The sequence below is a fragment of the Vitis vinifera genome, chromosome 18 (assembly GCF_030704535.1).
Source record: "Vitis vinifera cultivar Pinot Noir 40024 chromosome 18, ASM3070453v1".
Classification (NCBI taxonomy): domain Eukaryota; kingdom Viridiplantae; phylum Streptophyta; class Magnoliopsida; order Vitales; family Vitaceae; genus Vitis; species Vitis vinifera.
Window position 1 is genome coordinate 9,979,062 of NC_081822.1, and position 16,613 is coordinate 9,995,674.

The window sequence follows — 16,613 nt, forward strand, 5'->3', positions numbered from 1 at the left end:
AAACTTGAGATGTTTTGGTCACTTAATCCACCATGGTAACTCATAACCTAAACCAATATCAATTCTCATCATATAATCGAGTAGGTGGTTTCTCATTCCTCATACTTCTATCTAATCAGGTTTATTGGCCATGATTTTTAATGGAAGGCTGCTTTTCACTTTTCGCAAGAAGCCAACAATACATAAGTCGCCCAAGGAGGTAAGGAGGCAAGGAGTAGGCAAGGAAACCCTACTGCCTAAAACACTGAATCCACGTAGTGGAACACTGGACCCTACCCACTAACTATATCTCATGAGTCATGTCCAACCATCCTGGGTTTCTTAAGACTAGCTAAGCTGATGCAGTGCAACACCTTTTCAATAAACATTGATTAGGTTGGCGTGCTCCACTAGCTTCCTTCAATTGTTAATCCAATGGTCTCATGAGCTGCTGCAAAACAACTCTTCCACTAACAAAGTGAAAACCGTTAAAAACTATTAAGTCAGAGAGAACAAGGGAACAGTTTAAACTTGGAACAATTAAAAAGGGCAGAGTAGAGAAAGCGAGAAAAGCAGGGGGTAGGCCTGCAAATCTCCTGTGCATTGTTATGAAAGAAAATACCATCTATCATACCCTTCACGAAATCCTGTTAGGGTTGCACTATCAGTTTGACTGGATCCATAGTTAAGCCCCAGCAATTAATTTTTTAGATTTCGAAACCAGTAAACACTAAATCAGTTTTTTAGATTTCCAAAAATATGAAAACTGACCACTCCTGTGCCTTAACCCCCCAAGTCCCACATCCATCTTATCCTTCTGATAAACACTCCAATAGAATCAGTTTTAAAACAGAGCCTCATTTCATCATGACATGAGTTTTTTGCTTTCATTTTTTTTTTATTGTTGTAATTAATGGAATAGGATCAATGTCCAAATTGAAATGAACCACTTGGTGCATTGCAGCATCTAGTTTTATCAACTACCAACTCCAAGGAAGAAAGGGAGAAGACTAACACCTGTTAACCAATTCATCAGATACAGGGCCACTACAGGACAATTGAGCAATAAATTTGATGACAACCGATCCCTCTGAAGGATTAATACGTATTTATACACTCCTTTTTTTCCTGAACTTTGCAGACCACAAATAAATAAACAATCTAGCCATATATTTATAAAAAAAATAAAAATAAAATGCAATTACAAGAGGCCTATCTCATCAGACCCAACCAAACTCGCTAAAGCCTTTTAACAACAGATGAATTAATGAATGATTGCTGCCTAAGTTCGAATAGTTCAAGTGTAAGCTATACCAGAGCACCATGGGAAGTTATTAAAGGTTTAGCCTTGCGGATGTGGCCCATACTATTAACAAGATCTTTACGAGTGCAAACAGGGAATATATTGATGTTCTTGAGCACTTTCAACCGCCAGAGAGTGTATGGGAAGCTCAGCTGATCACGGGAAGTGAAACGAACCACCTCATTGAACCAGAGGCACATGAATAGGTTAGACAATGGTGTATGTTCCCTCACTATTACAGAAGCTTCAGAGAGAGCTGCATAGGCCAATATTTTAATGATTAAGCACATCCATAAGAAATTGTCAAATTTTTAACACAATGTCATGAAAGCAAGAAGTTTCCACTCACTTCAATTTTCCCATCAAATCAATGGTCATACACAGAAAATTGGGCAAGGAGACTGAGGACAGAAAATAATCATGATGGAAAGACAGAGATCAGAGGACAGAAAATTGTAAACTTACAGGACAGAACAAATTTTAGAAGATAAAACTACTTAAAGATAGCATCCTTCCTCGAGAAAAACTAGACCTACAAAACCCTAGAGCAGTATAGATCTTTCAAAGCAAATATAGGTAGGTTAAATATTTGTTCCTAAAACAAGAACAAAATTTTTTTTGTTTATCTGATGCATGAGAAATGACAATAGATCAATTTGCACACCAGGGATTAAAAAAAAAAGGAATGGATCAATTAAGACATCAATTACTTCTGCATTTTTCATTATCACTATTTATTTATAGGTTTTCTGCAATTTTCATTATCATTCTTATTGTTAGAAATTCATATATGCTGCCATCAGAACGAGAAGAGAGAATTGAAGCATGCCTTTCTTTCCATTAAATCTCTTGTCCTCAGGCAAGCCATCATGACGATACTGCATCAACTGTACTTCAACTTCTTCTGGTGTGGCTTTGTGTTTCTTGACAACAGCCTTTGCCTCATCATAGACACTACTACGTGCTCCATGTTCTGAAATAGCAAGTACAGAATTTGGACGCCAAAGAAGAGCTTCCAATACACCTAAAGGGTCCCTGCGGAATTGGGACTTTGAGTCTACCCAAATAGAATACCTTGCCTGAGGAAAAAGTCGATGACCTAACATCTGACAACAAAAGAAATCAATACAGCATTCCATAAAGAAGCTCAAATAAAAATAAAATAGCTTTTGAGAGGGGGCAGGATTTGTATACAAACGATAAAATAAAAAATCTTAGTAAGAAATCTTCCCTACCCGAAAATGGCTGGTGTGAAATGGCACAAGGGAGAAAAAGTTTTTTGACAACCCTACAGGGCATAGAGCTTCATAGAATGACAGACAATGGATGCCTCCAGTGAGATTGACAATGTCTACATGCAGACAATATTCAAATTGGAACCTAGGGCATACTTAAGATCCTTCTGGTGGGTGGTCGAGTGTAGTTAAAAGCAACACACAGATGAACCAGTATGACATGGGACTGGCATACCAATGTAGCAAAAAATGGGGATTGGGGCGCATTAAGTTCAAATTTGAGTCATAAACTCACAAATCTGGGGGTACTGAATTTCTCTAGGTGGGAAGACAGTAGAAATTATAAGACGAGTGGGCAGAAAGGTCAGCCTCAATCCAAACAATGGACCAAGAAAACATTAATAATGAGAAACTAATGGAAATTACAAATAATAGCTCATTTTCTCCATTGCGAACATTTTTTTTTGGAACTTTCTTGTAATCAAATATGTGTGAAATGTGTGCATAACAAAATGGAGCACATGCTAATGCTAGGGATAAAATGAATGACGCAAAGTGAATATGTGGAGACCAAATTAAATAATCTACCTTTGGGATTTTACCATTCAACCGCTGGTCGGTGAAAGGTAGATCTCTTACAACCACAATGCGCCATATCCCAATAAAATGGTTCTCACCAATTCTGTTCCCCTGTAATTCCTGTGTCATACGAGTGATTTCGTCCCAGAATGCCACATAGCAAACCTGCATGAATTTAATGCTTTAAGCATACAATATTCAAGCTAATGTATGCAACAAAAAACAGAATTTCTTTTCCTAGATGATAACCTTTTGCAATGATGTCTCTGACATTCCAATAGGTTGGTAAAGATCATCCCCACCACCAAATGCACAAGTAGACACCACAACTTTACAAGTTTGCATGTAAGTTCTATCCTCATCAGAAATCTTAAATCCTCCATTTTCACTGTAGAAACCACAATGCACCAGAGCAGTTTCGTTTGCCTGCAACATTCATACATGTAGAATAACCAAGAAACAAAATAGGCTAAGCAACAGACTTTGGCAGAACCTAAGTTGCATTTCTAAGTCTAAAGATAATGCTTATACATTTTCCTAAACAATGTTAAAGACATCAAGATACAGTACTCAACCTTAAAACTTTCCTCTCGCTGATCAAGAGTTTGGTATCCTGTAAACATATTAAATCTTGAGGGTTCTGTGTGCTGCTCAGGCAGGGTACTGTTACCCGCTACATAAGTTAAATCATTCTGTGATATGTACACCACTTTTTTAACAAGATTAGTTGGTTCTTCAACTGCAGGAATATCTAGATGCTGAAGTTCTTCAGGAGGTAGGATCTTCAAACAACCTGATGCAATCCATGAAGGGGTCTTGTTAATGTACTGCTTTAAGGACCATAACATGTCAAATCAGAAAATGTTCAACAAATTCCTTATCAACAATGCAACAATTTTCAATTTTGACAATAAATAGTTGCAACAAATATGCAACCACAGAATAGATTAAAGACATCTTTTAATGCAGAAAAAAAAAATTTAAAGAGTTTCTTTCTTAAACTGTTTTCAGCATTTTAATTCCCTCTACTGTTTCCACCTAATAAAAAAAACAAACAAACAACTTAACACCAATAAATCTTCTCTTCAACTTTTCTCCCAACTTTCCTCATTTTTTTTTCAACAACTATTTCAAAATGAGCAAATTTCCCCCTAATTACCACCATATTTCTTTTCTTTTCTCTTTACCATCACAACCAAATATGAATAATTGATATAGGTCATTTTGAAGAACCAAGCCTAACCTAGAGTTAACTATTATAAACATTAGAATCCAATACCAACTAAAACATTAATGGTGTTTTCCTTTTTTCTTCGCCACAAACACAAACCAGCACATCCATTAACAGCTAAGAACTCTGAAAATCTTGTGAAACTTGAGTCGATAAAGAACATATATAAGCTACTAGAAACTATTGCACTGCTTATCAGACAAATACCAATGGACCATTAAATAAAAGGGATTGTAAGTAGGAACAGACTATTTAAAATTTTCTTCGTTAAATCATGCAAAAATAGCCATATTATAGCCCTAGGTTATGAGTAATTAACCTGTTCATCACTAACCAAAGGAAGCAACAGAAATCCATGGACAGATTGGGAAAGAAACTTACGTTGTCTGACACCACCAATAACCCGAGTAGTGGGATCGAGGCGATTCAAATTGGAATTGGGTTCCCTCTCTAAAGGGAAACTCGGCTTCTTGGCCGTAGAGAGCTGGGAATCAATTACCAAGGCGGGTTTTCGCCCGATGCTGGAGGCCTCGAAAAGCAGCAAACCAGCCGCAGGAAGGAAGAGCAAGACCATCCACCATTTCAAAAGCTTCCTGACAATCCGCCCGATCAAGTCGTTCTTAATTCGTAAGCCTGGTTTCTTGCGCTTTCTTCGGACTCGGACCCTCATCTTACCGACTTCGTCGGAGTCGTCATCGGACACTGAAATGGAAATGCTGTTGCCGTTGAACATCGAGGATGACATCAAAACAAGGGTTTCAAACTAGGGTTTTGCAGACGAAGAATGTCGGTGTGGGAGAAATAGGACAAAATGGTGAGGTTGTAGGGGAGGTAGCAACCATGAATTAAACTGGGGAGATGCTTTGCTGCCTAAACTACTGCCCCTTGTTGCGGATCACACTGAATTCGCATTTCATGGGGACGATGATCCAAGCCCACCCCAAATTACCACCACCATTACTCTACCTCGCAAGGGCTTCCCCAAAGACAAATGCAAGCGGATTTAGATCTGGAAACTCCCTCTCCCCCAAAATTTAAGAACTGAAAATTAATCTCTCTTTTTATTTCATGGTTGATTTTCTCCCCCCAAATACTGGATATACGGGTCTGAAGGCTCTGATCTTAAGAAACTTCTGATTTGTTTGAGTGAGAATAAAAATATGAAACACCTATTTTCATTCCTCAGTTCCGTGAATCAGAAAAATTCAAATCTTATCGTGTCTGAAATAGATAAGGGGAAAAATAGAGAGAGGGTTCAATTTTTATTCTAGATGGTTAAGTCATTATTATAAGTTTTCTTTTTAGGAAGTCTTTTCGTTCTTGATTTATGCTAAGAAAAAAAAAATATTTTCTAATTTAAATTTATTAAAAAAAAAAAATCATCATTGTTACCAACAGTAAGTTTTGAAAAAAAAAAACTATAATGACATTTTTTTAATTATTTAAAATTATTAAATTTATATACCTAAATTTTTTTTTATTTAAATTTAGATTTAGAAAATTTTTATAATCACAACATCGTTCATTTAAAATTACGACGGTGGTCAAGGCTGACTCAAATTAAGGCCATTAATGATGTGGCCTAAAGCACTATTTTTTTTACTTGAAAGCATTTGAAAATTTTATATATATATATATATATAAACACTTTCTTAAAAATAAATAAAAAAAACCTCAATTTAAAATACACTAAATACAAGAAAAATTAAAATAAACTTGATTAGCTTTTGATGAGCTGATCAATAAATTAGATATAGAAATGATGACTAGGATTGTTTATTCCATTATTCAAGAATTTCAAAATCATGATTTACAATAAAATATTTTATTTATCATGAAATGGTATATAAAGTTAATACATCTCAATAAATATAATAGGATTTATGATTACAAAAACGGTTGAGAGCAATTCTAAATATAGTCCAAAACTAACTAAGGAGTTAGCGTTTGGTAAATCAATTTAATAAATTAATAATAAAATAAGTATGTTTAATAATATGATTTAAAATAAAAATAATATAATTAATTAAATTTTAAATTCGTATATTTATTTTATTTTTTTAATTATATTTATTTTTATTATCTCCATAATCTATTTTATTACTACGGTCTTTCTATTATTACTTGATCTCCTTTATCTTAATTATAATTTAAGATAATCAATATGTTAATTTGATGATTTAAAATTAATTTTATCAAATAATTTTATAAAAATTAAATAATAAATTTTAAATCAATAATTTAACTTAAAAAATCAATTTAAATTATTAAATAATAAATGTTAATTTTTACCAAAAACCATGTAAGAAGCAATCTTCCCTATGTTAATTTTATTTTCACCAAAAAGTAGTTCACATGGTGGTAGTATATAAAGATAAGGATTTTATATTTATCCCCTTATAATATATGTAATTATATAATATAAATTTAGCGCCCTCAGCCATCTCTGTTGCAGACAGTAGCAAGTAGCAATCCAAAGTAATTTAGACTTCAGACCGCGGAAAAGACAGACACCTTTAAAAATTACTATATCCATTTGACAAATGTATTTTTTATTAAAATTTTCAAGAATAAGAACATTAATAATGCAATTAAACAACAACACACCATTTTTTCTTTACTAGAAGTATTGGGAACGAAGAGAGAAGAAGCAATGAATTCCAGATTACATAGCATGGAGCTGTCAAATTAACATGGGATTCGGCTTCCAATGCACCACACCATTACCCCATCACTGGCAGTTTGTTTTCCCATCAACAAACCCTAGAGGAAAGGAGGAAAAAAAAGAAGGAAGAAGAGGCAGATGGCAGGAAGACAGAGAGCAATAGCTATCTATATTTCAGAAAATATATGACTAGTCACCCATGGCAAAATTTGTTTTTCTTGTACAGAAAATGTTTTCGGGATGAAGGAAGAAATTAGGCAGAGTTAGGGTAAATCCCATTTTTATGTCTAGAGTTTATACAGGGGAACGACAAAATGCTTGGATTAGGGAAATAGATGAAAAGGCCAGGAAAGAGAATATTGTTGGTATTGTGATTGTGATTTACTCGGAAGATGTAGTGTTAAAGAAGAAAGCAATTGGGGTTTGGGTTCAGCAGCTCCTTCGGGGCTTGCTTTTACGCCTTGCTCTGCTTCCTGATGGCTTAACCTTGGACAAGTCTCCTTCTCCTACTTCATCACACGCTTCCTCTTCCTTGACCTCCTCTTTCTGTTCTATTTCCTCGCTGCTTTTCACTTTCTTTGATTCATACTCCCTAACCTCCGGCGCTTCTTCACTCCCGACCTTGTCGACAATCTTGCGAGGCCTACCCCTTTTCCTGGGAGTCAGAGGCTGTTGATGGGTGGTTTCATCCTCTGCTGTTGCTCCTAACGAAACTTCCTTTGCCGCTTTCTTCGTCGCCTTCTTCTTATCCATCGATCTTTTCTCAATCAACCACTCACCGATATTGGATATGTATAAAGCAAGCATCCACGACACACTAATAACCTTTCATCTCACTCAGGTAAATCCCTCGAAAGAATCCAAAAACCCACCACTATATCTCTCTTCAATCGAACCAAAACCCCATGACAAGAGGATTCCCCTTGACCATACCCAACAAGAAAACTTCAAAACAGAACCTCAAAACGACCCCAATATCCATTATTTTCATATCTGTGCATATCTTTTTGCTGCAGTAGAAAAGACAAGGAGGGGGATGACTGATGAGGTGGAAACGCAGCGGAGTTAAATATGAGGGCGGGGACCGCTAACCATGGTTAGAATTCAACCAGTGTCCCATCCCATTTCAAAGCATGTGGCGCTTACGGGGTGGGTTGGGCTACTATATTGTACGACTCAGCTCAGCTCAACTCAGTGTTTCAGGCTGACCACCAGTGTCAGGTACGGAAACCCGTACGGTGAGTCTGTCATTCGTGATTTTGACCATTGGATCAATTCTAAATCTTGAAGAAAGGAAGGCCATTTCTATCGTACGGCGGACGCGTGTGGGATGAGAGACTCACCGTCTCTGACACAAACCATGGGAACGCAGCCGCTATTATTAGAAAAAGAGGCAGGAGTTGCCTTGCAAGAAGAGAAAAAGGAAAGTTTTTCAGCAAAGAGACCCCGCGGAGGTTGGTGGGGAAAAGTGAATTCCACATCGGAGTTTGCACAAAATAATACAGGAAAAAAAAATACTAATCTATTTTTTTTCAAAATATTCGTTAAATTAGTTATTAATGTTCTCTCGCCACGTCGATGTCCACGAATTTTTATTTTTATTTTTTTTATCAAAATTATAAGTAATAGCGCTTATGGTCATTCCTTCTCCAAAAGCATAATTAACGAAACTTATATTAAAACTAAGAAATTTTAAATAAAAAATAAAAATAAAAATAAAAATAAAAATTCAAAACACTACCTCCCATTCTTATTTCTTACCCCGTCATAGACAAGACAATCATATGACGGCTCTTAAAAAGGTCGCTTCTTCGAGATATTACGATTGACAAAGCTCGGCAGTTACATTTCACCTCTACAAAAGGTGGCTGAAAGGGACTTCCTCAACAAATACTTTCAATCAGTGTGCTCGATTGAAACAGAGCGTGGCTTTGAAAAAGAGGAGAACAAAACTTTTAATTCTTTATATCTTATATTTTTTTGCATTTTTTTATATTTTAAATAAATGTTATATTTTATTATTTTTTGGTATTCAAAGACAACTAATGCCACATCACATATGTATTAAACAAAAATCTTTTCTTTGGGGTGAGTTTTGGGTTAAAATAATCTTCCAATGATAAATAAAAAAATCATTTTCTCAATCTAATATTCAAGATAATTCTTTATTTATCACAAAAACTGTGATTTTAATCACTTTCTCAGTCTAATATTCAAAATAATTCTTTCGGATAAACGTGGTTGAATTTTTTATTTTTTAACTTTATATTTTTAAACGTTTTTTTTAATAATTTTGTTTTTAATTTTTATTTATTTATTCAAATACCATATTATTAATTTATTGATAAATAAAATAATAATTTTTTTTTTAAACTTTAATTTTTTTAGTAAATAACACATTTTTATTTCTCATAAATAAAAGTAAAATCATACATTTAAAATATAAAATATTCAAAAATAAAATTATATTTGTTAATGCAAAAAATTTAAAGATACCCATTTACCAGAACTCCTTTTTTTTTTTTTTTTTTTAATTAGCAAATATTAAACAGTTATAATTTTTTTTTTAATGGGCCTTTTTTGTGGTTTATATCATTCTATAAGAGAGTAAAAAAAAAAAAAAAAAAGCTGAGAAGCATTGACGTTGACGGCGACCTTTAGCATGTATTGGGATTATGCGTAGAAAATCGAGGCGGCTAGCCTCACCCCCCAATTGACTAAACCCGCCGACCGCGTAATATCTTGGTAGGGTCCATCCGTGGCCTTAACGTGATCCATGATTCTCGAGGGGCCCAATCCCACTTCATACATCTTATCATTAAATTCTATAATATCTCCATTTAAAAAATAACAATAATAATTTCCATATTTGTCACGGTAGGACCGTGGGCAGAGGCTAGGCTATTCTAATGTGATAAAAGTGATACGATATTTCTACCTTCTTAATATAAGGAAAAGGCTATTTGTACAATCTCTAACTCGCTTTAAAATCGTTTGACCCACCTATAGCAATGTTATATATCATAGGATTATTTGATTAAAACTGATGAAATCACCTCCATAAATCTAACTCTCATCTTTTCTGTAGCCTCTAAAATACTCATTTAGTTAAAAATGTCCTCACTAATAATCAAAATGTTAAAGAATATTTATATAAAAAATGAATTATTTTTCAAATTTATTTATTTTTATCTATTTTAATGAATTAATTTATATTATAATAAAATTAAATATTTTGACTAAATACAATAAACCTTTATTGGTTTGAAATTTTATTAAATGAATACTTTTATTATTTATTATTTTAAATGAGAGAGGATGTAAATAAAAATAACAAATGAAAAGAAGAGAAAAAAGATTTGATGAAATTTTAATAAGTGAATGATATCAGCCCTTTATTAAACCAATGATAGTCGCAAGTATTTAGTCAAAATAATATTTAGTCAAAATAATTAATGGGGAGGTGAGTGAAATTAACCATATGGTTATAAGAGTAATTGTCACTTAATGGACAAAGTCAATTGAAAAATACAAAAAATTTTCCTTGGTAAATTTAGGATTCAGAGATTGAAGGGCAGAACTGCCATATCAGTTGTATAAACTCGAGCTATTCAAATGGGTGAAGGGTTTCAGGTGCTAGCCAAGTCAAACAGAAGAAGAGGTAAAGTGATAGGCAGTCAACAATATACAAAAACATAACCAATGGCTCAATCCCTAAAAGGAGATGTTGAAGCCATTGTATTGCTCTATTATTTCAAAATAGATATAAGAGTCTTCCACGGTATATAAACCTTGTAAAAGACTATATACAAACGAGATATAATTAAAATAAAAAGAGAGAAAAGAGAACCTTGCCAGCAGCTGACACCATGGTGTGATTCTTTGGGATTGACTAGAAAACTGTAATGGATGGGCCAACCTTGAGTCATAAAACTGTACATTTTTACGTGAAATGAAGTTAGGACCCTAATGAATCACCTCCATCAGCTAGCACCATTCAGATCGATGAGATTGTCTGCAGGACCTTCCTATCCTAGTGCGCTTCCGGGAAGAGCAACCACCTTCATCTGAACCCACAAAGCGGGAAGAAGGTTGACAAGGTGTCGTTATTTATCCTATATATGCATGTGTCAGTAGCTCTTGAAAGACGTTTTGGTCTTATTTATCTTCAAATTTGCTTCCACTAAAACCATTATTGAGAGAGAAAATTAATTATGAAGCATAGGTCATAACATGAGGTTATGATATTCTAGGCAAACAAGAAGGATCCTGTCTCAAGAGTTCCAGTACCATACCATTTATGCTAGAATCACCAGCATTGGGCCCCCAACAAAGCGGAAGTTCTGACGCTTTCTCCACACCTTTTGATTTATAAGGAGCTATAATATGAATTGCCTGCTGGAGGGGACCCAACAAATCATTCTCAATGCACTCATACCTGCATAGGATTAATATGTAGAGGTTAAATCACTAACAGAGCCTTATGGACAACACATGAAAAAAAAAAAAAGTGATGACTCCATTTTGGTTCCCATTAACACTTAAAGTAACATAATCCATTTTTCCAACCAAAATTCACCTATTCAAGATAATGTCATTGCAGAACTCCAAGAATGATTTCCCACATAATCATTTTGGTGATTTTAAATCTACATGATGTAACAGTAGGTCCATTTTCGTATAATTTTCAACTGTGTAAAGAATTCAAGAGTTAGGTGACAGACTCACATCTTTTTGCAGAGGTTATCAGTGATTGCAGACATATTCATAATTTTCATTCTTGTTTCTGCAACTTTGTCCTCCGTGTACTGATGAAATGGCTCCTCTATGAATAATGAAAGCTTCTCAATATTTGCCTCAAGCTGTTGCTGTTGTTCTTCAAACAAGTGTTGTTTTATTTCCTTTTCTGCCTCGGTCATTTCATTATTGAACAGGTCACCGAACATGAAAAATGCAAACGGGTAGGAATATGAGAGAACCCGCCTCGACCTGAAGAGCCTGTTAAGTCCACTTGTAAGCCAACTGAAATCTTTGAATGCTGAATCCCTTTCTTCCAGTTTTGATATATTTTCCTGTATGGTTTCCTTCAGCTTAATTTCAAGCTTAAAAGAATCCGTGTGAGCTTTGTATCGATCATGATAGTGAACATAACGTGAGAGCTCCCTTTTTGCATGCTCCAATTTGTTCACATCCTCTTCTTTATATCGCCCACAACTGTGACCAGTGATATTTGTCCATGTATGGTCTCTACCAGTGGCACCACCACACAGCCAACTGCATAAAGAGAGACGAAATTCAGAAAACCAACCTTCTTAACTCATTTTTTATTATAAATATTGCAATAAGAAGAAGAAGTTACAACATTAATTGGAAACCAAACAAGCAAAGAACTGACTTGGCAGCATTATCTAGTTCATGAACTAAAAGTGCTTGTAATGACAAAAAATAAGGATAATACTTGATACTAAAAAGTATTGGTTCATTATCCCAAATGTTATGCAGGATGATGAGACTGATTGTCTAACAAATATTGGTGGGCATTCAGTTTAGCAAAAGAAACCAGGATCCAACTTTCAGAGGATGGATGAGCCAATGAACTTACAGGATGATCACATCAAATAAGAAGGCAATTGGACAGCCATGTGAGTGAAGTTGGTCCATGTAGTTTTCAGTACAAACCGTTCAACAGAAAGTATTCATTACAAAGCAAAAGTGGGTCATTTTTAAGAATCTGCAGTAATCACACACAAAGCATTTTCCAATAGAAGTCAAGAAAGAGGAAGACACCTTGCTATAAAACTTAATGTAATATTTGACCCAGCCAGTCAATATAAATAATCAACAAGCATTCCAATCAGGCCCCAATGAAATGATGAATCAAACAATGCATAAAGCAGCAGAAATGCAGCCTGCAAATTCATGGAAGGTAAAAAAGCTAAATTTGAACACAAAAGTTACTTTGACAGCAGCAACTATCAAATGGAAGAAATATATGAATTGCATGCCCACATTCACAGGAAGAAAAGGCGCGCAAGAGAGATAGAAACCCTCACCAAAATGATTGTCCACATATACAACTCACTAGGTTGCAACCGCCATTCTTTTCCACTGGTTTTTGACATTTTGGGCAGGCCTTTGTATGGACTGTAATCCAATTAACCGTCTCTGATCCATCCTGGCTCTTCTTGCCCCAAAGCTCCCACATCCGGCATGAGCAAGGTGAGTGTGCTTCAGAAGAGCAATTGAAACAGAATTGTAGACCACACGCACATTCAACCTCGCAAAATTCATCAACCTCAACACGAATGGCATTCCCACAATGGGGAACACTAGGGCACCATTTCACCCTTCTATTATCCTCAATGTATGATTCCAAAAGAAAACGATCGAATCTCTCTGCCAGATTAGGATCTCTTGCACTTACTAGCTTTCTGATTTTTGCTTCATCACAAATAGCATTGCACTTGTATGCCATGCACCTAATGCGTCTACTCTGACCATCATTTATCTTCACAATAAAATACCCCGTCCAGCCTAAGCATTATGATACGAAAAACCACATTAGATCTTACCCTACAGGGAATGGAGTAATGTAATATAAGAAGTAGGAATTTTAAGCTTCAAAGTAAATCTGATTACTACAGATTACAGTCCATAGCATATAAAGGCTCAAGGAAAAAAAACCAACACACTACCTTAAGGCTCATATAACACTAGTTCACACTGTAAAGCAAAATTTAAGAGCGAACAAACATTTTTACCTGTATACAAAACTAAGAGTGTGTTTGATAGTAATTTTAGAAAGTAATTTTAGCTTTTCTAACACTTGAAATTTTTTATCTTTTGAATATTAAAAATGTTAGAAACACTTCTTAAAATCACTACTAAACGCAATCTAAGTCATTGTTAACAAGAAATTATTTCTAATTGTTTTTTTCAAAGTTGATATAAATCAATTTTTTCTTGGTCTTGACAGCCTGAGGAATCCAAATGGTTGCCAAATTGAATCCATTAACATTCAAATATAGTGTCTAAAAATTGAGTGAATGTCAAATGCCTCACACTATATCACCTTTCAAAATATTTGTTGCAGAATCATATACAGTTTGCCCAAATACTGGAAACTTCACTAAGAACATGATGGGCTTAATTGCTTTTGGATGTTAACAACAAGCAACCCTTTGGTTCCAGACTGTTGAGATACTGTAGTGCTCTAGATTAGGCCATTAAAAGGTGTGCTGGATGTTTGGTTACCAAAGAATTTTTTTTTCCCAAGGTGACTGTGGTCATGGAATAAAAAGGAGAGTATGGACTAGCAGACTGCTCTCTCTTTCTTAAGGGATAGATTTCTAATATTGTTTGGTACAAAGAAATTCTTTTGCAAAGGAGATTGTGGTCATGGAATAAAAGGAGAGTAAGAAACTAGCAGAGTGCTTACAATTGTTACAAAAGTAGTGGCCACAGTCCATTATTGTCATCTCGTTAGTAGATACATCGTCAACGCAGATATTGCATGTTAATGGAGATGAAAACTTTGACAAGGAAAGATCATCATGCTCCACCACTGTCACACCCGCATCAGCATATAGCTGTTCTTTTCCCTTCTCCACAAGGACTGCCAACACCCTTTCAACATCCCAACGACAATGAATAAGTAAGCTTCTAGCATGGTGTTCCCCCAATGGTAGCAGGTCCATTACTCTATGCAAATCTTCCTTCTGCATTGATTGACGCCAACACATATTTGATATCAATACTCAATACTGGTAATAGGCATCTGGGTCACTTGAAAATTTTGTAAAGGGTATCTCACCTGTGCTGTCAAAAGAGATTCCTTTGTAATTACCTGCAAAAGGTGAGAGAGTATCACAAAAAGACGCAATTTTCAAAAAGAAAGACCAAGGAAAATGAATTAATTCTATTTATTTGCTTAAAAATACCAAATAGAGCACAAACAGGGTATCTAAAAACCCCACATTGTTAATGCAATACTCCCAATAAGTATTGTTCATATCAGCAACATTGACTTCATTATTTATTTACATAATTGGACTCCCAATAAGTATTGTTCATACCAGCAACATTGACTTCATTATTTATTTAGATAATTGAACAAGAATTTCCTTTGCTTCATCCCTTGACAACAAGAAAATAAAATAAATAACAATTAAAACCAAATAAACAAACCTCCACTCATTCCTGCACACAATTGGCGCAATTCCAACTAATAAAAATTGTCAAGAATCAAAATACAAATGAGACAATTAAATCCAAATCCCTAAATAAAGAACTTTCCGTCAAAATTTTGCTTTCAAAACCTAAATTTGTTTTGCCTTCGGACTGAGGTCGTAAAACTGCTTGATTTAGTTTAGTTGAGTGAGGCTATCGAAAACTTAAATGACATGAAAACAGAAAACATCACACTCAGGATTCGCTCCGCTTTCTTTTGCTTTTCCTTTCCCCTGTTTTCCGAGCAACCAAACAAAGAGCAAAGAAAGAACTTCGTCGCGTAAAAAATTATCATCCAAGATCAGAAAAGACACTTCACCTTACTGGATGTCGCACTCTCATTCTGGCACCCACCCTCAAAACGAAAGTGCTGGTACCCATCCAAAGAGTCCCGATCATCATCGTTATAATCATTATAGTACTCATCCTCGCTGCTGATGTAGTCCCCCATCGAAAAGAACACGTACAGAGCAGAGTCAAAGCTCCGATCAACGTTTACGGCGATCGAGACTCAATCTAGGGGGCCGATCGCGTCACATTTGATAGAGTCTAGCAAAACCCCAAACCCAAAAGAGAAAGAGTTGTGTTTAGCCTCGTGTTTCCAAAAGAAAACGAAGGTAACTCCAAACCTACCAAAACGGAGGTGTTTACGGAATCGTAACGAAAATTAAACTTGGTTGAATATCAATACATAAAAGTTTTTATGGTTTTTGAGACAGCCATTCGCCCACCCCTACTTGTACAGTTGTACTTAACCAATTGTCTCTTAACGCCGAAGATAGCGAATTCTGGTGCTGTTATCTTTAATGCACTTCCTGCTATTATCAATTTCTTAGACTTTTTGAGAGGAAAAAGGAGATGAAAGAAATTATATAATGTTCATACCATGGATCTTATCGACCGACGACCGTCTTTACCCACTCCCCGACGTGTCAATTGTAAAGAAGTAGTATTTTTGTCGATCATCATCGCCTTTCTTATTAATATTGTGCTATTGGCGTCCGATTGGCTTTGGGGTGGGGTATTGTCAAAACAAAGAAATTGGGTGAGTTGGGGTGCCATACGTGGCTTGCAAGCTTTGGTTAAGAGAGTAAGTCCAAAGTAGGATGACGTGTAGGTCTTGGGCTCTGCATTGTGGAATGGGACGAGTCAAGATTAAAGTTGCATGGACGATGGAGTGGAACGACGTGGAATTTGGGGAATTTCAAAAATCTTAACCACCAAAATTCAATGAGTTTGGTTCGACTTATCAGTTTACTGAAAAAATGGTATAAACTTCGTGTAATCTGGATTTCTTTAAATCGAAAACCCACCCACCTTATGCAATTTTAAAAAAAAAATTCAACTTTTTTTTCCCTTACACTCAATTTCATTTTGAAGAGTGATGAAGTG

The 16,613-nt window shown here is 35.3% G+C and overlaps 2 protein-coding genes across 10 annotated transcripts; both read right to left on the minus strand.

The window, feature by feature from the left end:
- Window positions 1-1,128: 1,128 nt before the first annotated feature.
- Window positions 1,129-5,624, minus strand: LOC100266014 (probable hexosyltransferase MUCI70). The gene is made up of 6 exons (XM_002283643.4): window positions 4,709-5,624; window positions 3,672-3,889; window positions 3,346-3,522; window positions 3,106-3,261; window positions 2,112-2,388; window positions 1,129-1,538 (listed from the first exon to the last, which is right to left on the minus strand). Exons 1-6 carry the CDS (start codon window positions 5,070-5,072, stop codon window positions 1,288-1,290), a joined length of 1,443 nt encoding a protein of 480 aa, XP_002283679.2. The 5' UTR covers window positions 5,073-5,624; the 3' UTR covers window positions 1,129-1,287.
- A 5,054-nt stretch (window positions 5,625-10,678) lies between these two features.
- On the minus strand, window positions 10,679-16,245 carry LOC100243709 (probable E3 ubiquitin-protein ligase ARI2). Of its 9 annotated transcripts, none has more exons than XM_059734302.1 (8): window positions 16,107-16,245; window positions 15,541-15,770; window positions 14,806-14,838; window positions 14,431-14,710; window positions 13,046-13,526; window positions 11,721-12,266; window positions 11,288-11,430; window positions 10,679-11,107 (listed from the first exon to the last, which is right to left on the minus strand). In XM_059734302.1, the coding sequence occupies exons 2-8, from the start codon at window positions 15,670-15,672 to the stop codon at window positions 11,103-11,105; spliced, it is 1,620 nt and encodes a 539-aa protein (XP_059590285.1). In that variant the 5' UTR covers window positions 15,673-15,770; window positions 16,107-16,245; the 3' UTR covers window positions 10,679-11,102. The 9 variants fall into 9 exon arrangements, with proteins under 9 accessions (XP_059590285.1, XP_002283665.1, XP_059590282.1 ...); XM_002283629.4 differs by having other exon boundaries at window positions 10,679-11,059; window positions 16,107-16,219; XM_059734299.1 differs by having other exon boundaries at window positions 10,679-11,175; window positions 15,541-16,036; window positions 16,107-16,154.
- Window positions 16,246-16,613: the final 368 nt, after the last annotated feature.